The sequence below is a fragment of the Neltuma alba genome, unplaced genomic scaffold (genome assembly GCF_004799145.2).
Source record: "Neltuma alba isolate B1F8T4 unplaced genomic scaffold, ASM479914v2 tig00005370_pilon, whole genome shotgun sequence".
Classification (NCBI taxonomy): Eukaryota; Viridiplantae; Streptophyta; class Magnoliopsida; order Fabales; family Fabaceae; genus Neltuma; species Neltuma alba.
Window position 1 is genome coordinate 44,235 of NW_021634083.1, and position 18,732 is coordinate 62,966.

At 37.0% G+C, this 18,732-nt stretch overlaps 1 protein-coding gene across 1 annotated transcript; it reads right to left on the minus strand.

The window, feature by feature from the left end:
- Positions 1–14,899: 14,899 nt before the first annotated feature.
- LOC114747576 (uncharacterized) lies at positions 14,900–17,993 on the minus strand. The gene is made up of 8 exons (XM_028935928.1): positions 17,580–17,993; positions 17,302–17,484; positions 16,998–17,220; positions 16,712–16,835; positions 16,551–16,632; positions 16,050–16,469; positions 15,373–15,482; positions 14,900–15,282 (listed from the first exon to the last, which is right to left on the minus strand). The coding sequence occupies exons 1-8, from the start codon at positions 17,991–17,993 to the stop codon at positions 15,066–15,068; spliced, it is 1,773 nt and encodes a 590-aa protein (XP_028791761.1). The 3' UTR covers positions 14,900–15,065.
- Positions 17,994–18,732: the final 739 nt, after the last annotated feature.

Genomic DNA, 18,732 nt, shown 5'->3' on the forward strand with positions numbered 1-18,732 from the left:
AATTAATTTTAACTATAATCTTAAATAGCATAATTTAATTATCAAGTTCCTAAAAAAAGAAAAACCAGAGGAGTACCAATTAGTTCCACAATAAATGGGGTGCTATGACTAACTTGCACGCTTAAACACCCATTTTGGTCATCTTTAATGACTCCACCACAACCACTTTTACCATTCTCAAGTGTCGAACCATTACTTTCAGTTTGATAAATCCTTTCAAAGTTATATGTCCATTTATTACATCTAGCAACCATATATCCTAATAGATATAACCAAATAGAACAAGCCACTGGATTTTCTTTAGTGTGGTTTAACCCTACTTCATTATCTGGAGAAAGGTAAACCCATTCTAGGTAGAAGGAGATGCCACCGACTTCCAATAATCAGATGCATTGGAACAATCTCTTATTAAGTGCATGGATTGCAATTTCTTTGTTTATTAGAATTTTTACATTTTTAAAACTTTATAGTCTCTTTTTTCTTTTCGGGAGTAAAAACTTTATAATTCAACTAGAGTAATCTAGTCTCGTGAAAAAACTGAAAATCTTTTGTTTTGTTGGACTTACCTGCTGTTCAGTTGAAATTGAAGCCTGTTTTAGTACGGGCCTAATTAGACCGATCCATTTAACATGCGGATTCAAACTTCCCAATGTCCGTTAAATGAACAATGAAGGTTATGGAAGGCCTGTGAGTTCGGGTAGCAACATGAAGAACTGTATCTCCCTATGATGAGGGAAGTGATTGGCAATTAGCTCTAAAATGCTATCACTCTCATGCTTGGCTGCAATATGCAAGTATAGTATCCCCTATACATGTAACTTGTTCAACAATGAAAGATAAGTGCATTTAATTTCCCCTTTGTCCTCACCCTGAAAGAAAATTATACACGCTCTTGTTTCTGATTGTTTGATGCAATTCATGGATTTATTTCAATGCCATTTTGGATTTATTACTCATGTATTATAAATTAAGTTTAGACACTAACGCATCCATTCACACTCTTCTTTCACATCAAGCTCTTAAGGATGGTTAAAATTAAAAGACACTGTTTTGAACTAGGTTATCAGAATGTACGATTTAATTTTTATGATGGAATGTTGCATTCTTCAAATGAAGCAGCACATAATTATCATAGTGGTCAACTTAATCAAATCATGATCAAACAAACATAAAAATATCAAATAATCATCCAAGATATGATCTCCAAGGGTCAAACTTGTGCAATTCTTCGTCCCCTTTTGTTGCTATTTTTATTTGAAAAGTAGCTAAAAAGTAAATCGTCTTGCAAGAATCTCTGTTCTTATTTTTTGGGGCTGATCATTGCGTTCTTCCTTTTTTGTTTCTTCTAGTGCCTTCATCTCCTTAACTTTAACTTTCCTTGTTAAGTACCCATAAATTCCTGAAAATGGGATGATCATCTTAAAAATAAAGTCAAAGATGTGACCTAAGAAGAGAGCCTATTCTCCTAAAGGGAATGTTAGAAGACTAAATACGCCCAAAAACATCAAAAGGAAGATGACTCCAATACAAATCACAGTGTTAGCAAGCCATGAAACATTTCTCACTACTAAATGCAGTACAGCCATGAATGCAACTGACATTGTAATTAGAGCCAAACCCACTAAATATAAAGCAAAGTATGTAGCACTGGATGCCATATGAAAGTCTCCTAGGTGAGCCCATAGCAGAATGGAAGACCCCATGGTAGCGCTATACATGGCTATTGCATCACAAATTGTGAACAACTGGAACATTTTTCTTTTGAGCAAAGTGGCCGTGCCTAGTTTCATTGTGTCTTTGTCATTAGAGTTATAGACACCACCAGGCACAGTAAAACCAACAGTGAATGTTACATTGGCAACTAATATTGCTACTACTAAGATAGTGCTGACATGGTCTTTTATCTATTTAATCTGAGGTGATTCAGCATGTGAATGGCTGATTCTTCTTCCCTTTTCACTCAAGGGTGTGCCAATAGGTTTCAAGACTGTAAATGATAGAAACTGCAAATAACAAAGAGGCACTCCGTTATCTATCTGTATTATTAAATAATTCTCCTTTACTGATTAAATTAAAGAGCAAAAACGGATATTTTTGTCCAAAATTTCTTATTTTGGTAATTGTTACATGAATGAGATTTTTCATAATATTCTTAGTCAATATTTTGCGCTAATATTAAATAGTTTTTATCAAGTTATTGTAGAAGTTATGGTGTATTCTTAAAACAAGGAGTATGTTTTGTAACTAGCTATGTCATAGTAATTAGATTAGGTATTGACTCTCTATACTTTTATGAAACTACGTACTTTTTATATTATATTTGGAAAAGAAATGTATAATAGAGCATTTCAGGAAAAACCCTATTATTTCTGTTCTTCAATTTTTCTTCTGATAGCTTTCTACTAAGGAATGGTGTCAAATCTGCATTCTTCTAAGAGACCTATTAGTTGAGGGATATCTCATTGTAGATTATTTGTGAGCCAAGAGACCGAACATGTAAGCAAGAGTGAGATGGTCACCACCAATTCTGCAGGAATGTGACCTCGAATATTAGCTGGGTAAAACCTTTACCTTTGGGTAATCAAGATGAAGGCTTATTCGAAGTCTAAAGGTCAATGAGATGTGGTAGTAAATGACATTAATCTACTAAAACTTGTAGCCAATCCAACTCTGGCTCTTTTGCAAAGAAGCCAAAGGCTCTTCTTTTTCTTTGTTTTTTCCTCCATTTAGCATTAAGCCTTGTCTGATGTTATACTCACTAAGGTAATGGCATGTGAAACACAAAAGGAGGCTTGGGATAAGTTGAAGAACAAGTTTGAGGGCGATGAATGAGTAAAAATAGTAAATGTTTTAATTTCGAAAAGAGAGTTTGATATGCTGAGAATGAAAGGGAAATAGTTAAAAGGGTATTCCTTAAACTCTTTGATACTCTTCTTGGAAAAGATTTTAGTGACATGAAAGTGGTGAAAACGATGCCTATTGGTCCACCAACACAATTTGAAGCTAAAATATTTGAAGTTGATGAGTCATGTGATTCAAAATTGCTCTCAAACTAAGTTGTAGAACTTATAAGCGAGTTGTAAGCTCAAGAACAAAAAGCCAGTACAAGGGATGATAGTGCTACAGAAGGGGATTTTCTGACATTTCCAATGCAGACTATAAGTAAATCTCTTGTAAAAGAAGGAAGCAATCTGAAGTTGATAAGACAGGGAAGGGAAAAGCTACTAAAACTCCAAAAGAACCAAGGAAGCAAGAAAAGTTTCCACCTTGCAAGGTATGTATGAGAAATAGCTATCTGGAGAAAGATTAATGGTATAAGGGCCTATTCAATACCGATTTTGTAAGAAGATTGATCTCGTTAAGAAGGCTTGCAAGCTAAAGCAAAATCAAGCAAGTGATCAACAACAAGATCAATCTCAACAGCAAGTAAATCTCACAAATGAACAAGATGTGGCGGATGATATATTTTTTATGGCTTCATAGTCAATTTACGTAGATAGTGATAAAATGTGGTTTGGTGACCGCTGTTGCACTAGTCACGTGTCTAAAGATGAAAGGCATGTTTTGCTGCTTGGACTAGTTAGTAAAGTCTAGAGTTAAATTGGGAAATGAAAAGGTTGTTGTAGCTAATGGTAAAGTATAAGCTACAGTGAACACCAAACAAGGTATCAAGCACATCAATGATGTCCTATTTGTATCTAGTTTTAACTCAAAATTTACTAGGTGTTGCTCAAATGCACACAAATGGATACTCGTTGTTTAAAGACATGTTACATTTATGATTGTAATGTTTGTTTTTGTTTGGTAGCCAGAGCACATATGGTAGACAGAATATTTCCCTTAGATTGGAATTAGTGATTTGATAGTGTTAATTACGTTTTGAATGACGAGTCCTTACTTTGGTACATAAAATATGGACATTTTAACTTTATAGCTTTGAAAAATATGTCTCTGAAAGGCCTCACTAGTAACTTATCTGAAATCCCTATTGTTAACGATGTAGGTGCTTTCTGTCGTGGTAAAATGAATAAAGTGTCACTTCCAGCAAAAACAACTTGGAGAGCTTAGGAGAAAATGAAATTAGTCCACGCGGATCTATATGGCCCTATGGCTATCAAGTCTTCAAGAAACCACAAGTATTTTGTGCTTTTCATTGATGGCTTTACAAGGATGTGTAGAATAAGATGAAGTATGAAACAGTCAGCTTCTCTAGCATCCTCGAAGTCTATTGATGATTCTCCAAAGATACTGAAGATGAAGGCAATAATGGAAGATCATAGACTGAGATATATGAAAATTGCTATCATGTTGTGGTGGAACCTAGTTGCTTTGAAGAAGCAGGAAGGTATAGTGAATAAAGGAATACAGTGAAAGAGATGACAATGATAGAAAAGAATAAGACTTAGGAGCTGGTAGATAGACTGTAAATAAGACTGTTATTGGAGTCAAGTAGATCCTACTAGCTCAGCTGAACCAGATGGCTCAATAAACAAACGTAAAGCTAGGTAGGTTGTCAAGTGATATTCACAGCAAGCATGAGTGGATTATGGTGATACATTTGCACTAGTTGCTAGGCATGATGCTATCAGGTTTTTAGTGGCTTTATCAACTAAGTTGAAGTGAAAAAGATTCCATTTAGGCGTAAAGTCAGCTTTTCTAAATGGAGAGCTCCAAGAAGAGATCTTTATCAAAAAAACAAGATGATTATCAAGTTCTTTGTTGGGAGACCTTAGTTTATAATCTTTAGAAAGAGCTTTGTGGATTAAAACAAGCCCCTGGACCTTGGTATAGCGAAATTGACTATTATCTTAATCGTTTTGGTTTCAAGAGGAGTGAGAAAGAAGCTATTTTATGTGTGAGAAAGGAGGAATGAGGAAAATTGCTGCTGATGTCACCCTATGTTGATGATTTGTTAGTGACTGGAGATGATCTAGAGCAAACTAAAAATTTTAAGGAAAAGGAAAAGGAAGGGATGCTTGAAATGAATGATTAAGGGGAGATGAAGTATTTGAAAGCAAATTTCCCAAACTAAGGAAATTTTCATTTCTCACAAAGAAGATGCATTTGATATGCTAAAAAAGTTCAAAATTGAAGGATGCAAAGCCATTAACACTCCATTGGTGTACAATGAAAACTTTCAAAAGAAGAATGTGATGAAAAAACTGATGCTACAATATACAAAAGTTTAATTTGAACTCTACTATATTTAACTGTTGCTATACATAATTTTGATGCTTTTAGAAAGTTCACTATCAAGGTTCAAGCATTCTCCTATTCAAATTCATTAGGGAGTTGCAAAAAGGGTACTTAGATATGCAACAAGAACCGTAGATTATGGAATATGGTTTTTATCATTTAAAAATGGAAATTTGCTAGGCTATTTAGAGAGTGACTAGGCTTGTAGTGTTCATGACATGAAAAGCACCTCTAGTTATTTATTCTTTTTAGTATCAAGTGTCTTCTCATGGAACTCTGAGAAACAAGAAACGGTGGCACAATCTTCCACTGATGTAGAATATATTGCTGCAACAAGTGCATCAAACCAAGCTTATTTGGTGTATAAGAATGCCAAATGACTTGCACATAGAACCTTATCAAGCTACTGTGTCTGTCATCAAGGTGGGAAACAAGTTAACATTTTGTGATGATATCAGTTGTGTAGTTATCAATTTACTGTAGAAGTTATGGTACATTCTGAAAACTAGAAATATGTTTTTGTAACTAGCCATGTCATAGTAAGTTGGAGTAGGTATTGACTCTCCATAGTTTTCAGAAACTTTGTATCTTTTACATTATATATGGAAAAGAAATGTGAAGCAAAGCATTATCAGATAAAAAAAATATTTCATTTCTGTTCTTCTCTATTTTTCTTCTTATGGCTTTCTCCTAAGAGTAATTAACCATCATTAAAATAAAGCAAAGATTTGTCTGATCATACCTCTCAAAGAGTTGGTGCTCTACTTCTTTTAAGCATGACCATATCATGGGCTGTCATGCTTTTGTTATTCACTAGATTGACATTGAGTCTCTTCTTTTGAGTTAGCAATTGCAATATCTTTGGGTGCAAGTATTTGGAAGCCAAATGGAATGGTGTATTCCAATTCTTGTCCCTCTCGTTTAATAGCTTGTCAAGCGTATCTATGTTTAATAGATACTCCACCGCATCTTTTCCACACTTTGAGGCAATGTGCAATATGTTTTGACCTTTTCGATTTAACAAATCCATATGATTAAACCGTGGCTCTTGTTTTTGAAGAAATTCTTTGACCACATTGACATGGCCTTTCTTACAAGCAATATGAATAAGAAGATATCCTTTTAGATCCCACTCCAGGGCACTTAGAGGGCATGCCTTTAAATTGTACATACACCTTCAACATTTCCCATAGATGGTGCAAAATGTAGGGCTGTACGACCTTTCTAGTCTTTCAAGTATACAACTTGAGGTAACTTTTCAAATATTTTCATTGGGAGATGCATGATTTTGAAACAATTAGAGAACTTATATAGTATATTTGAATGAACAAGAGGGAAAGGAAAGTTTTTTGTCTTGTTTTAAAAAAAATTCAAATGCAAAGTCGCAGGTCTAGCAATTATTTATTGACGTATTGTGAGATTTTACCATAAACTTTAGATGTCAAAACTGAAATCAGGTTAATTAATCATACCACACTAATTTATTTCTGTTCTTGTTGGTGAACACTCGACATCTGTAGTCTTGTCTTTCTTCCAACCTTCAACCAAGGATTCGAATTTATCTTTGATTATTCGACCTGTAAGAAATGTTACAAAAATTATGGGATGGCAGAAAAATTGTTCTAAAAGGGACAAGAAAGATGGTAAACTAGTCTTCTAGGGGACACTACATTTATGATATACACTTTCAATTGGCATTATTCAAGGTTTTGTCCTTAGGTTTATAGCTGTCATCTTCATGTGCTCTTTATCTATTTGTTTCTGCTAGTGTTGCTCCCCTCCTGCTGCATGATCAGCTTCTGTCAGTGACCTGTGTGGGTGTTTTTTTATTTCTTGATGTGTATGCTATGTTCCATTATGCACACACTTCAAGCTACCAAAAATGAAAGTTTAGTTTTGTGTTGTCATTTTCCACTTATATATCTACTACTTAGCCTCTTGCTACTCATAACCCTCCATGGATAACCCACGTCTAAAGGGAGAATGCATCTGAAAGCTAACTTGTCAGATGGGAGAACTTATAAACCCCTCTCTTTCTGTTCATCCTTTCTATCAACTCAATATTTTCTCCTCACTCCGGTATAAGCCAATGTCTAGAGCTAATTCATTGAGTATTTTGTAATTATGCCACAAACTTTAGACGTTAAAATTTATAAAACTAATATAACTTGCATTGAAAGGAGAGTGATTATTTATACTGCAGCTGTTTGTTCTTGTTCTCATTGTCACAGTGTTGAAATCATAAATTCTTGATGGCAGAAACTCAAAACTTGTGGACTTGTCTGTTGCCCAACCTTCTAGCAAGGATTTATGTTTATGTTTTCTTTTTCGACCTGCGAGAAATGTTGTGCAGAAGTTTTAAGAATGGGAGGAAATTGTGTAGAAAATAAAAGGAAAAGGCTAAACTGTACCTGAACTCATAACCATAATAGCAGCATGGAGTGGGGAGGTTCCATGGTGCCTCTCCTGATTTTGTAATGAAGCTTGCAGTAAAATATCAATAATATCATCATGTCCAGTCTCAACAGCCAAGTACAATGGTGATTTACCTTCATTATTCAGATAATTCATCACATCTTTATCTGCTTCAAATAAGAGACGAGCACCCTCAAGATGAAGAGTCATCATAGTCTCATGCAATGCCGTGTTTCCAATCTCATTCTTTATCCTCATTAGGTTCAACCATGTTATCGTCATGAAATTGGCTTCCAGAAGAGAACCTTCCTTCTGCATAACAGGTTAGAATTATATCAATTAAGCCATCTTTCTTGTTTTTAACAGCAAGATAAAGAGTCGTATCTCCTGCTATGTTTGTCTTTGTGATCAATTGAGGGAAGTGATTAGCAATTAGCTGCAAAATCTCTTCCCTTCTATGTTGAATTGCTAGGTGAAGTATGGCGCTTCCTCCATGGGTGACTTGCTCCATGATGTTTGATGCATGCATGAGACCCTTCGAAGCTAGGTCCTCTAACACGGCAATGAAATTAGACGCGTTATCAAACACATTTGTTCTTTTAATAGACCAAAACAACACAGATGACATTAATTTTGATGGTTCAGCATGTGAATTCCTGATTCTTCTTCCCTTTTCGCCTAAGGGTGTGCCAATAGATTTCAAGACTACAAATGAAAGAAACTGCAAATAACAAAGAGGTACTCTGTGATCCATTTATATCATTAAATAATTCTTCTTTATTGATGAAAAGAAAGAGCAAAAATTGGAATGCATATTTGTCGAACACTTCTTATTTGGGTAATATTTAGTTGAATGAGATTTTTCCAAATATTCGTAGTCAATATTTTGTACTGATATTAGTTGCTTAGTTTTTATAAATTTTTAAGGTTTTAGGGCATATACACAGCAAACACATTGAAAAGAGGCAGAGTTCTTTGAGACTGAGGAAGAAGGAAGTTCATAAGAGCCCCTTTCATTGGGCCTAGACCCAAGTATATCAAGGGTGGACTGGGTATAGCCCAAGACAAATTATTGTAGAAGTTATGATGTATTCTGAAAAATAGGAGTATGTTTTGTAACTAGCCATGTCATAGTAATTAGAGTTGGTATTGACTCCCCATACTATTGTGTGTAACTATGTATCTTCCCTTGTATGCATGAAAAAGAAATATAAAATAGAGCTTTTTTTTTGTCAAAAAGAAAATCCATTATGTTCTTCTATTTTTCTTCTAATGCCTCTTACTAAGAAATAGTATCAAATCTTCATGCTTAAGAGACCTATCAGTTAAACCACGAGACCTAGCACAAGTGGCAGGTACTTGGGTTGCTTAAGCATCCGTCCCGGGTTCTATCTGGGGTGTGTACGTAGTAGGAATCGTGGCCAGCACCAATGCCCCTTTGGGACCTCTACAATGTGCTCCGGATTAGTCTGAACCCGTTGATGTGCCTGGATGGTCTTAGCTCAGGATACCAGGGGAAGAAATTCAAAAAAAAAAAAGAGACCTATCAGTTAAGGGATATCACATTCTAGCGTATCTATGAGCCGAGAAACCAAACATGCAAGTGGGGGGGGAGAGATGGCCAACAACAACTTTGTATGGAGGGCACCTCCAGGATTCATTGAGTAAAAGCATCACATTTCAGCAATCAAGATGAAGGCTTGTTTGAAGACTCAAACCCTATGAGATGTGGAAAATGACAATAGCCCACCTACATTTGAAGCCAATCTAACTGCGGTTTAGATGAAGAAACATGAAAAAGCTGTTGCAAAGAAGCCCAATGCTCATTTTTTCCTTTTTTACTTGTTTGTATTGAGCCTTGTCTGATGTTATATTTCACTAGGATAGTAGCATGTGAGACACCAAAGAAGGCTTGAGATAAGTTAAATGATGAGTGTGAGGGGAATTAAAGAGTAAAAATGATAAAAGTTTCAATTTCAAAATGAGAGTTTGAGATGCTGAGAATGAAGAACAGAGAAGCAATTTAAAATAGTATTCCTCAAAGCTCCTTGATACTTGTCTTGAAAAAGATTTTAATGACATGAAGATGGTGGAAAAGATGCTTATTAGTTTACCAACATGATTTGAAGCTAAAATCTCTAAAATTAAAGAGTCATGTGACTTGGAAATCACTCTCAGTTATAGAACTTGCTGGAAGCTCAAGAACAAGAGCTATTACATGGGAAGATGGTGCAACAAAAGGACATTGTCCAGCATTTCAAATGAATACTAAAAGTAAATCACCTGTAAAAGAAGAAAAGACGTCTAGAGGTAATAAAACAGGGAAGAGGTAGGTTACTAGAAATTCCAAAGAAACCAAGGAAGCAAGGAAAGTTTCCTCCATGTAAGGTATGCATGACAAATAGCAATCTCAAGAAAGAATGAATGGTATAAGGGTTTATTCAAGGGAGAATGACATTGAGGTCCCACAGAAGCCAAAATACAGCAAAAAGGTCCCCTGAAATGTCATAATTTTTCTGAAGTCCCAAAGGGACTTAGATGCAATTTTCAGAATCTGTAAATTACTCTCTTGCCCTGCCCTAAGCCATCAGAAACGAAGAAGCAGAATTTCATTTGGGTGAGAGTTCCCGCGCAATATGCTTGAGAAAGAAGACATTGGGAAAGAGGGAAGGAGCCATTGATGATGAAATATCCTCTCTATTACCATTAGTGAACTCCAAAGAGCTTCCATGTGAATCTCCACAAACTTTCAGGTGTGAAACTTTCTTTCCTCTTCTCTCCTACCTTTCTTGACAGATTGTGCTTTTGTTTGGAAATGGGAAATCAAAAAATTGGTTTTGTGTTTTTGGGTTGCTTGTGGGTGGTTTTGGAGATGGGATTCAGAAGTTACTCAATAGAAAAGCTGTGTTTTTGGTTGGTGTGTGTTGTGATTTAAGTTGGGTGTGTAGAATGATAATGGGTGCTCTGTTTTTGGGTTGTTTTTGGGTGGCTTTCCTCTGTTCTGACGTTAGTTTAGTGGCAAAGGAAGAAAAAGATGAAGGTTAGTGAGGGTAGAAACCCTTAGCACGAAATGGGATTGTGTTGTCAATCAGGCTGCGATTGTTGTCAATGTGTGCCCCTACACTTGTCCATGTAGCTCCTTAAGTTGTCAATGACAGTTGCGTGCTGGTTGATGCAGGTTTAAGTTACTGATGGCATTTCAAAGCTTTTGTTTTTGGTTTAGGATTCAGAAGTTAATGAATGGAAAAGTTGTGTTTTTGGTTGGTATGTGCTGTGATTTAAGTTGGGTGTGTAGAATGATAATAGGTGCTCTGTTTTTGGGTTGTTTTTGGGTGGTTTTCCTCTGTTCTGACATTAGTTTAGTGGCAAAGGAAGAAAAAGATGAAGGTTAGTGAGGGTAGAAACCCTTAGCACGAAATGGGATTGTGTTGTCAATCAGGCCGCGATTGTTGTCAATGTGTGCCCCTACACTTGTCAATGTAGCTCCTTAAGTTGTCAATGACAGTTGCGTGCTGGTTGATGCAGGTTTAAGTTACTGATGGCGACTACGTCTGGAAAACATCTATTTTGCTTTGTTCACATAGGGGGAAGTTTATAAATGATGGAGAAGATAATATGAGATATGTGGGAGGTAGTGTAAGAACAACCAATGTAAAGGAGGGCACAAGTTATGAAGAATTGAAGGAGATTATATCATCATTTACTGGAAAAGAAAGCAACTCATTTCTTCTGAAATTCTCTGTTGTGTTTGATAAAAAAACTTTTGTGGAGTTAGTAGATGATGATGGGGTGGAACATTTGATAAAGTTCAATGAAGAAAGCGGTCATGTGTATGTAGAAGAGACTGGAAATAAGGACCATATAGAAGCAACAAGGGATAATACAATGGAGGAGCAAGATGTGTAAGTTTAGTTTAAGAAATCTGTTATTGCCATTTCTTGGTATGTCAGTTGTTACTGTCTTGCTATCAACTTGTCAATGCATGCACCTTGACTTGTCATTTCCTGCAGGATTGATCAATCATTTGGAGATGTTAATGAATTGTCTATGTCTCCACCTACCGCATTTGATGTGATTGGGGAGCCATCATCAATTCCTTGTGCTGTTGAAATGATCCCAACACCTACACCACAAATGAATTCCACAAAATGGAAGGATTTGATTATTGGAGAAGGACAAATATTTCCAAATGCCACTGCTCTTCGAGAAACATTATACAAGTACAGCCTATCCTAGAAGTTTTCATACCTTTTTATTAAGAATAATCAGCAAAAGATCATTGTGAAGTGCAAGGTTGATGGTTGTCCATGGTATATGGGTGCATATTCAATGGGAGCACATCAAGATACTAAGTTTTTAACTATCAGAACATACAAAAGTGAACACATTCATCATGCACAGGACACCTTAATTGTTTCCCACTCAGGAAGGTCAAATTTAGCTGCTTCAATTGTCATTGATGACTTGAGGTGCAATGTTGACAAGAGTCCTAATGAAATTAGAAAGGACTTGTATAAAGAATATGGAGTGCAATCGAACTATACTCAAGCATATAGGGTCAAGAAGAGAGCACTAACAGAATTACATGGTCGAGTAGAAGATTCTTATAAGGTAATCCCTTGGATGTGTGAGAGACTCATGGAAACTGATCCTGACACAGTTGCAAGATGGGAAGGCTCAGATAGCAACCGATTTGAGAGGCTCTTCATTGCATATGGATGCTCAGTTAAAGGCTTTTTGCAAGGTTGTAGACCAATTATTTATATAGATGGATGTCATTTGAGTGGTCCTTACAAAGGAACTTTATTATCTGCTTGTGCATTTGATGCAGACAATGAGTTGTTTCCCTTAGCATATGGTATTGTTAGCGGAGAAACAATTGATGAGTGGACTTGGTTTCTACAGAATTTGAAGGAGATAACCAGATCAGCACAAGTGACAATTGTCTCAGATCGGAGTAATGCTATCATCGGTGCTGTTAGGACAGTATTTGATGGTGAGAGACATGCTTTTTGCTATCGACATGTGAAAGAAAATTATAGTGCGCAGTATGTGAAAATCAATAGAGGTGTGAGACGAACCTCAGAAAATAACAAGGAGAACGCACTTAATTTACTTGATGGAATTGCATATGCAAGGCATGACAATGAGTTTAATGTTGCAATGGGAAATTTAAGATTGTTTTGTCCACAATTGGCACAATGGGTTGAATCTGATGGGGATGTGGATAGATGGGCGCAAAGTAAATTTCCTTTTAAGAGATGGGATAACATCACCAATAATCTTGCTGAGTCTTTTAATGCATGGATGTTAAAAGAAAGGAAGCATGCCTTGCCGGTTTTGATACAAGAGCATCAAGAGAAGTTGGCCAAGAAGATGGTTGCTAGCAAAATGGGGATGAGAAGCTGGAAAAATGGTATAGGGCCTAATATTGAATCAAAGTTGTCGGAACAAATAGCAAGAGGTACGTATATGGAGGCAACATATTATGGTGATGACCATATTTCGGTGCAAACAATGCGTGAGGGACGCATCATCTATGTGACTGTTGATCTTATTTCTCATAGATGCACATGTTTGGCATGGCAAATGAGTGGAATACCTTGTCCACATGCATGTGCGGCAATCAAGCTAGTTCACCGTAGCGTGTATGATTATATAGATGACTATTATAAATTGTCCACACAGGAGAAAATATATGAAAATAGCATGAGGCCAATTGCAACGCATGATTGCCCACAGCCGGATGCGCCTACTGTGACTCATATGCTGACTCAAACATTCTTGCATCCACCCATAACTAGAAGGCCTCCAGGAAGGCCAAGGATTAATAGAATAGAATCTCAGTTTCAAAATAAGAAGGTTTATCATTGTGGAAGATGCAAAGAGCCTGGACACACTGCCAAGACATGCAAGAACCCAAATCCCATATGAGAACATAATAAAATCAGCTCTTTTTTGTATATGAATGTGAAGGGAATATTTTGTAAATGGGTGTGAAGGGAATTTTTTGTAAATGGATACACACCAATAGTTAGTTTCTCGTAATTACATGCAACCCCTGTGTTTTTTTGGGATGGGTTGTGAATTAGGTGTAGTTTCATGTATATGAAGGTGTAAATGAAAGTTGACTATGAATTGGCATGTTAGATTCTGCTGTCATTTAAGTTGTCATTACCTGCACCTTGTATTGTCATTAGACCTGTTATGACTTGTCAACGGAGCACTGTCACTTGTCAATTAATTTGCTGATGTAAGTTGTCAACAATATGAATTCGAGTTACATAACTTGTTTTAGTAACATACGATATTCTCAATCACTGTGTCATATTATATTTTTGGTTATATTGTCATATATAATCATTATTAATGAAGTGTCAATGGTAGCACTGTGACTTGTCAATGGTGGCATAGTGACTTGTCAATGGTGGCACACTGACTTGTCGTTGGTGGCACCATGGCTTGTCAATGGTGTCACACGGACTTGTCATTGGTGCCAATGTGGCTTGTCAATGGTGGCCATATGACTTGTCAATGGTGGCATACTGACTTGTCGTTCGTGGCACACTGACTTGTCGTTGGTGGCACTATGACTTGTCAATGGTGGCACTATGACTTGTCAATGATGGCACATTGACTTGTCGTTCGTGGCACACTGACTTGTCGTTGGTGACACTATGACTTGTCAATGATGGCACACTGACTTGTCAATGGTGGCACTATGACTTGTCAATGATGGCACACTGACTTGTCCTTGGTGGCACTATGACTTGTCAATGGTGGCACTATGACTTGTCAATGATGGCACACTGACTTGTCGTTGGTGGCACTATGACTTGTCAATGATGGCACTATGACTTGTCAATGGTGGCACACTGACTTGTCGTTCGTGGCACACTGACTTGTCGTTGGTGGCACTATGACTTGTCAATGATGGCACTATGACTTGTCAATGGTGGCACACTGACTTGTCGTTGTGGCACTATGACTTGTCGTTGGTGGCACACGGACTTGTCATTGGTGGCAATGTGACTTGTCAATGGTCGCACTGTGACTTGTCAATGGTAGCACACTGACTTGTCGTTGGTGGCACCATGGCTTGTCAATGGTGGCACACGGACTTGTCATTGGTGCCAATGTGAGTTGTTAATGGTTACATAACTTGTTATATCACTTGTCATTAACTCATGTTATATTACTTATTAATATTACATAAATTTATCGATATCAATAAAGATATAAAATAACAAAAATAAAAATGTGACTTGTGCCCAAGAAATTGGTATCATAACATCTAATAACAAAGGTAATAATATTATAAACATAATTTGATCAGTTTGTTACAAAAGGACCTATTGACCATTAAGGTATTGCCACTCATGGCTTACACCCTTAGGTGCCAATCATCTCACAACACATCCTGGCATAACATAACAAAAAATTAATTGACTCCTCTATCTCCTTCTCTTGCTCTTGTTATAGTCCGATAGCATTGACATCACTTCATCCCTATGTTCATTATGTGGATGGGTAACCAACCACCACAAACAGCCAACCTTCAACTCTTGCAATTCATCATTGGAGTATCGTGGCATGGTATATCCTGCAGCATCACGAGCAGTGCCATCCCACTCTTGTAGCCAAGAGAGGACATGAACTCCACATGAATCACTGCCAAGCAAATTCAATATGTAAGCAGCATGCAATTTTTATTGTGAACAAACACAACATAACACAATCAAACAGAAGAATTACACTTACGTATCATTCTGCACATAAACTTTAGCCCATTTCACTTCGTTGTCAATTTTCTCCTCATTGGCAAACAATTCTGGCTTAACAGCACGCAACATCGTATGGAAACAGTTCATCTGGAAAAAAATACACATAATCAAAAGGCTTTACTAACAACACAGCATCCAGTGACAAGGGACAGAGCATATAGTGACAAGTAATACAGCATCCAGTGACAAGGGACAGAGCATATAGTGACAAGTAATACAGCATTTAGTGACAAGGGACAGAGCATATAGTTACAAGTAATACAACATCCAGTGACAAGGGACAGAGCATATAGTGACAAGTAATACAGCATCCAGTGACAAGGGACAGAGCATATAGTGACAAGTAATACAGCATCCAGTGACAAGGGACAGAGCATCCAGTGACAAATAACAGCATCCACTAACAACTAACAGAGCATCCAGTGACAACTAACACAGCATCCAGTGACAACTAACATAGCATGCAGTGACAACTAACACAGCATCTACTAACAAGAGACAGAGCATCCACTAACAACTAACAGAGCATGCAATGACAACTAACAAAGCATCCAGTAACAACTAACAGAGCATGCAATGACAACTACGCAGGCTGCTAGTGACAACTATAAGAGTAGTCATCGACAAGTATAACAGCAACAAATAACTACACACAGTCTGTGTTGCCATAAAGTGTTTGGGATTGAAGTGGCCTTTATTTGTCCTCTTTTTCTTCTTCACATCATGTTGCTGCTCACCCCCCTTCTTCTTTGCTTCTTCTTCCTCTGCTTGTAGTCTCATAAACGTGATGCTATCAACCAAGGAGTCAAGGGCGTAGAAGGTCATGGTCTTTGTCTCCAAAACATAACAAAACCAATGATCTTCAAATAACGTAGGACCGAAAAGGAAATCGCAATCCCCTATGTTGTACCCAATATATTTAGGTAATATTTCCCTTTCATGGTCCTCCCATTTCCATCTTAAAGGATTGGCTACCATCTTTTGCATGAAATCCGCAGAAAATATATGCCGGTTCACCCTCCCCTCTTTATCCTTTTGATCTCCAACAAACGTCTTTGCCACCATAGTCATAAACTGAAATTACAATACAAAGAAATTACAACTCTTTACCATCAAATAACTCATTCTAATGTTAACTATATACATGTGACTTACCCTATCGTTAATCCATCTTCTACGTTGGAGACATTGCAGCTCACCACGGGTTAGGAAGTATCCATACATCGATACAAAGTATCTAATGCAAATAAAACAATTATGAAGTCAGTAAATTCTGCAACATAATATAAATTTGGACACCAAAACATAATACTTACTGCTTTTGCTCCTCTTCATCACACCTAGCTGTACACATGTCAAATAAAGCTTGCCTGTCATCAATTGTTCTCTTGTTCCCAGGCTTACTTTTGATTTCCAGAAATGGAGACCTAAGAGCCTTACCTTTACTTATCACCCTTGTTGATTTTCTCACATATGTTTTCCCTTCCCCTTGGTTGTACTCTTCATCCCCTTGTTCTTTTCTATTTCCTTCTTCATCATCTTTGTCCTCTTCTTGCTTTTTCTCCTCCTCATCCTCTTCTTCTCTTTTGTTTTCTTCTCCACCCATGTCCTTCTCAGATCGAATTTCTTGTTCTTCTTCTTGATTTTTATCATCTTCCGATTCAATTCCATCCTCTTCAGTTTCCTCTTCCTCTGACTCAGGTTCTTCCTCCTTATCTTTCTCCTCTTCACTTACATTATCACTGTCCTTCATTAGTCTTGACTGAAGGGACATCATTTCTTCTCCCAGCATTGACACTAATCGGGCATATGTTCTCTTGATCTCCTACACAAATTAAATTTAGAACTTCAATCTCTAAGCAACAGCCAAAAAAAAAAGTTCCATTAAGCCTCCAAGTCCACATACCGGGTGAGTTAAATTTTCTGGATCAAAACTGGTGGCTTGACTAGCTGGATGCAATAATCCTTGATCACTCTCCTTCTCCATGTTAACTCTTTCCTGCACTTTCTTTTCATCCCAAAATGCAAGAGCATCCTTAATATGTGAAGCTTTTGTTTCCCCCAATGGAAACTTTTGTAGACAATATATCTGCATGTGACATGAATGATAAGTTAACAACAGCCATTGACAACATTCAGACCATAAAATGACAATAGAAATATACAAATTATAATAGCACTTACTTGTAGGAAGTATAGACAGCCTGGAATATTCTTCTTCTTCTCAGTCAACTTGCCTTTTTCCAATTGTTTCTTGTACACTCTAATGCCCTTGTATAGTTCATTTAACACATAAGATGACCAATCAAACTTACCCAATCTATCCTTTGTTGATAGTATTACCTTCAACAAATAATCACTAACACAAATACTTGCATTAGGACACAGCAACGTTCCCAATGCATACATCACAAACAGCATCTCAAAATTTTCATCTTGTTTCTCCTCGGTCAACAATGAAGCTATCTTCTTGTATGGAATATTGCCATACACAGTCCTCCATTGCTTGAACACTTCATCTTCACTACTCACAGCTGCTTTAATCTCTTCCCCCTCAAATGGTAGCCCCATAAAGTCATGCACATCATTTGCCCCCATTTTCCTTCTCTTCCCTCTTATGGAAATGCTTTTTGTTGGAATGTCGAATGCACACATAAACTCTCCACACAATTCTCTTTGAATTGTGTGGCAACATAATTCAACCAACTTGTCAAAACCTATCTTTTTTAGCCTATCCATCAGGTCCTTCCTTTCTTTGACATGCTTGCAAACTTGTACAAATTGTTTAGGTGCACATCTTGTGTAGAAAGGAACTATATACTTCTTGGACTTTGTAGGAGCTCTTTGTTCCCTAGCCCTTTGACAATATTTCTCTTTTTGCTTTTCAGATAATTTATCCCAGGCCTTCCTCACATGTGGATTCCCTGATTCAAGGGATTTATACTTTCTCGAGGTTTTTTTATAAAATTCCTCTGTGAACAAGGCATAACCAGAAAAATTAGAGCTCCTTTGTCCACTTGCATTGCTTCCATCCTTCCCCATTTTCTTAACCTACCAAAAAAGACAATAGCATCACATAACTTGCCCAATACAGCAGCTCCCAACTCTGTCTTAATTATTATCTAAGTTGGTTTCTTTACTACATCAAGCTCAATGTACTTAGTAATTTCTAAAAAAAGGAATTCTGATTAATAGCATTCAGTAATGGGAAGCAACACAATCTGGGAGATTACTAGGACCCAAATAACTCAGCAGAAGGGGAAGAATACCAAGTTGGTAAAGGTTTCCAAATGGAAAAGCACTTCTAATGTCCGTGCCACTTTCAAAATTGCGTTGA

What these genes read in the sequence shown, in the direction of transcription:
- LOC114747576 (XM_028935928.1), bottom strand. Translation starts at nt 17,993, where the DNA reads ATGGGGGCAAATGATGTGCATGACTTTATGGGGCTACCATTTGAGGGG. An exon ending in GCTGTCTATACTTCCTACAA is followed by an intron (nt 17,485 to 17,579) that starts GTAAGTGCTATT and finishes TGTCACATGCAG; the next exon opens with ATATATTGTCTACAAAAGTT. An exon ending in CAGAAAATTTAACTCACCCG is followed by an intron (nt 17,221 to 17,301) that starts GTATGTGGACTT and finishes TAATTTGTGTAG; the next exon opens with GAGATCAAGAGAACATATGC.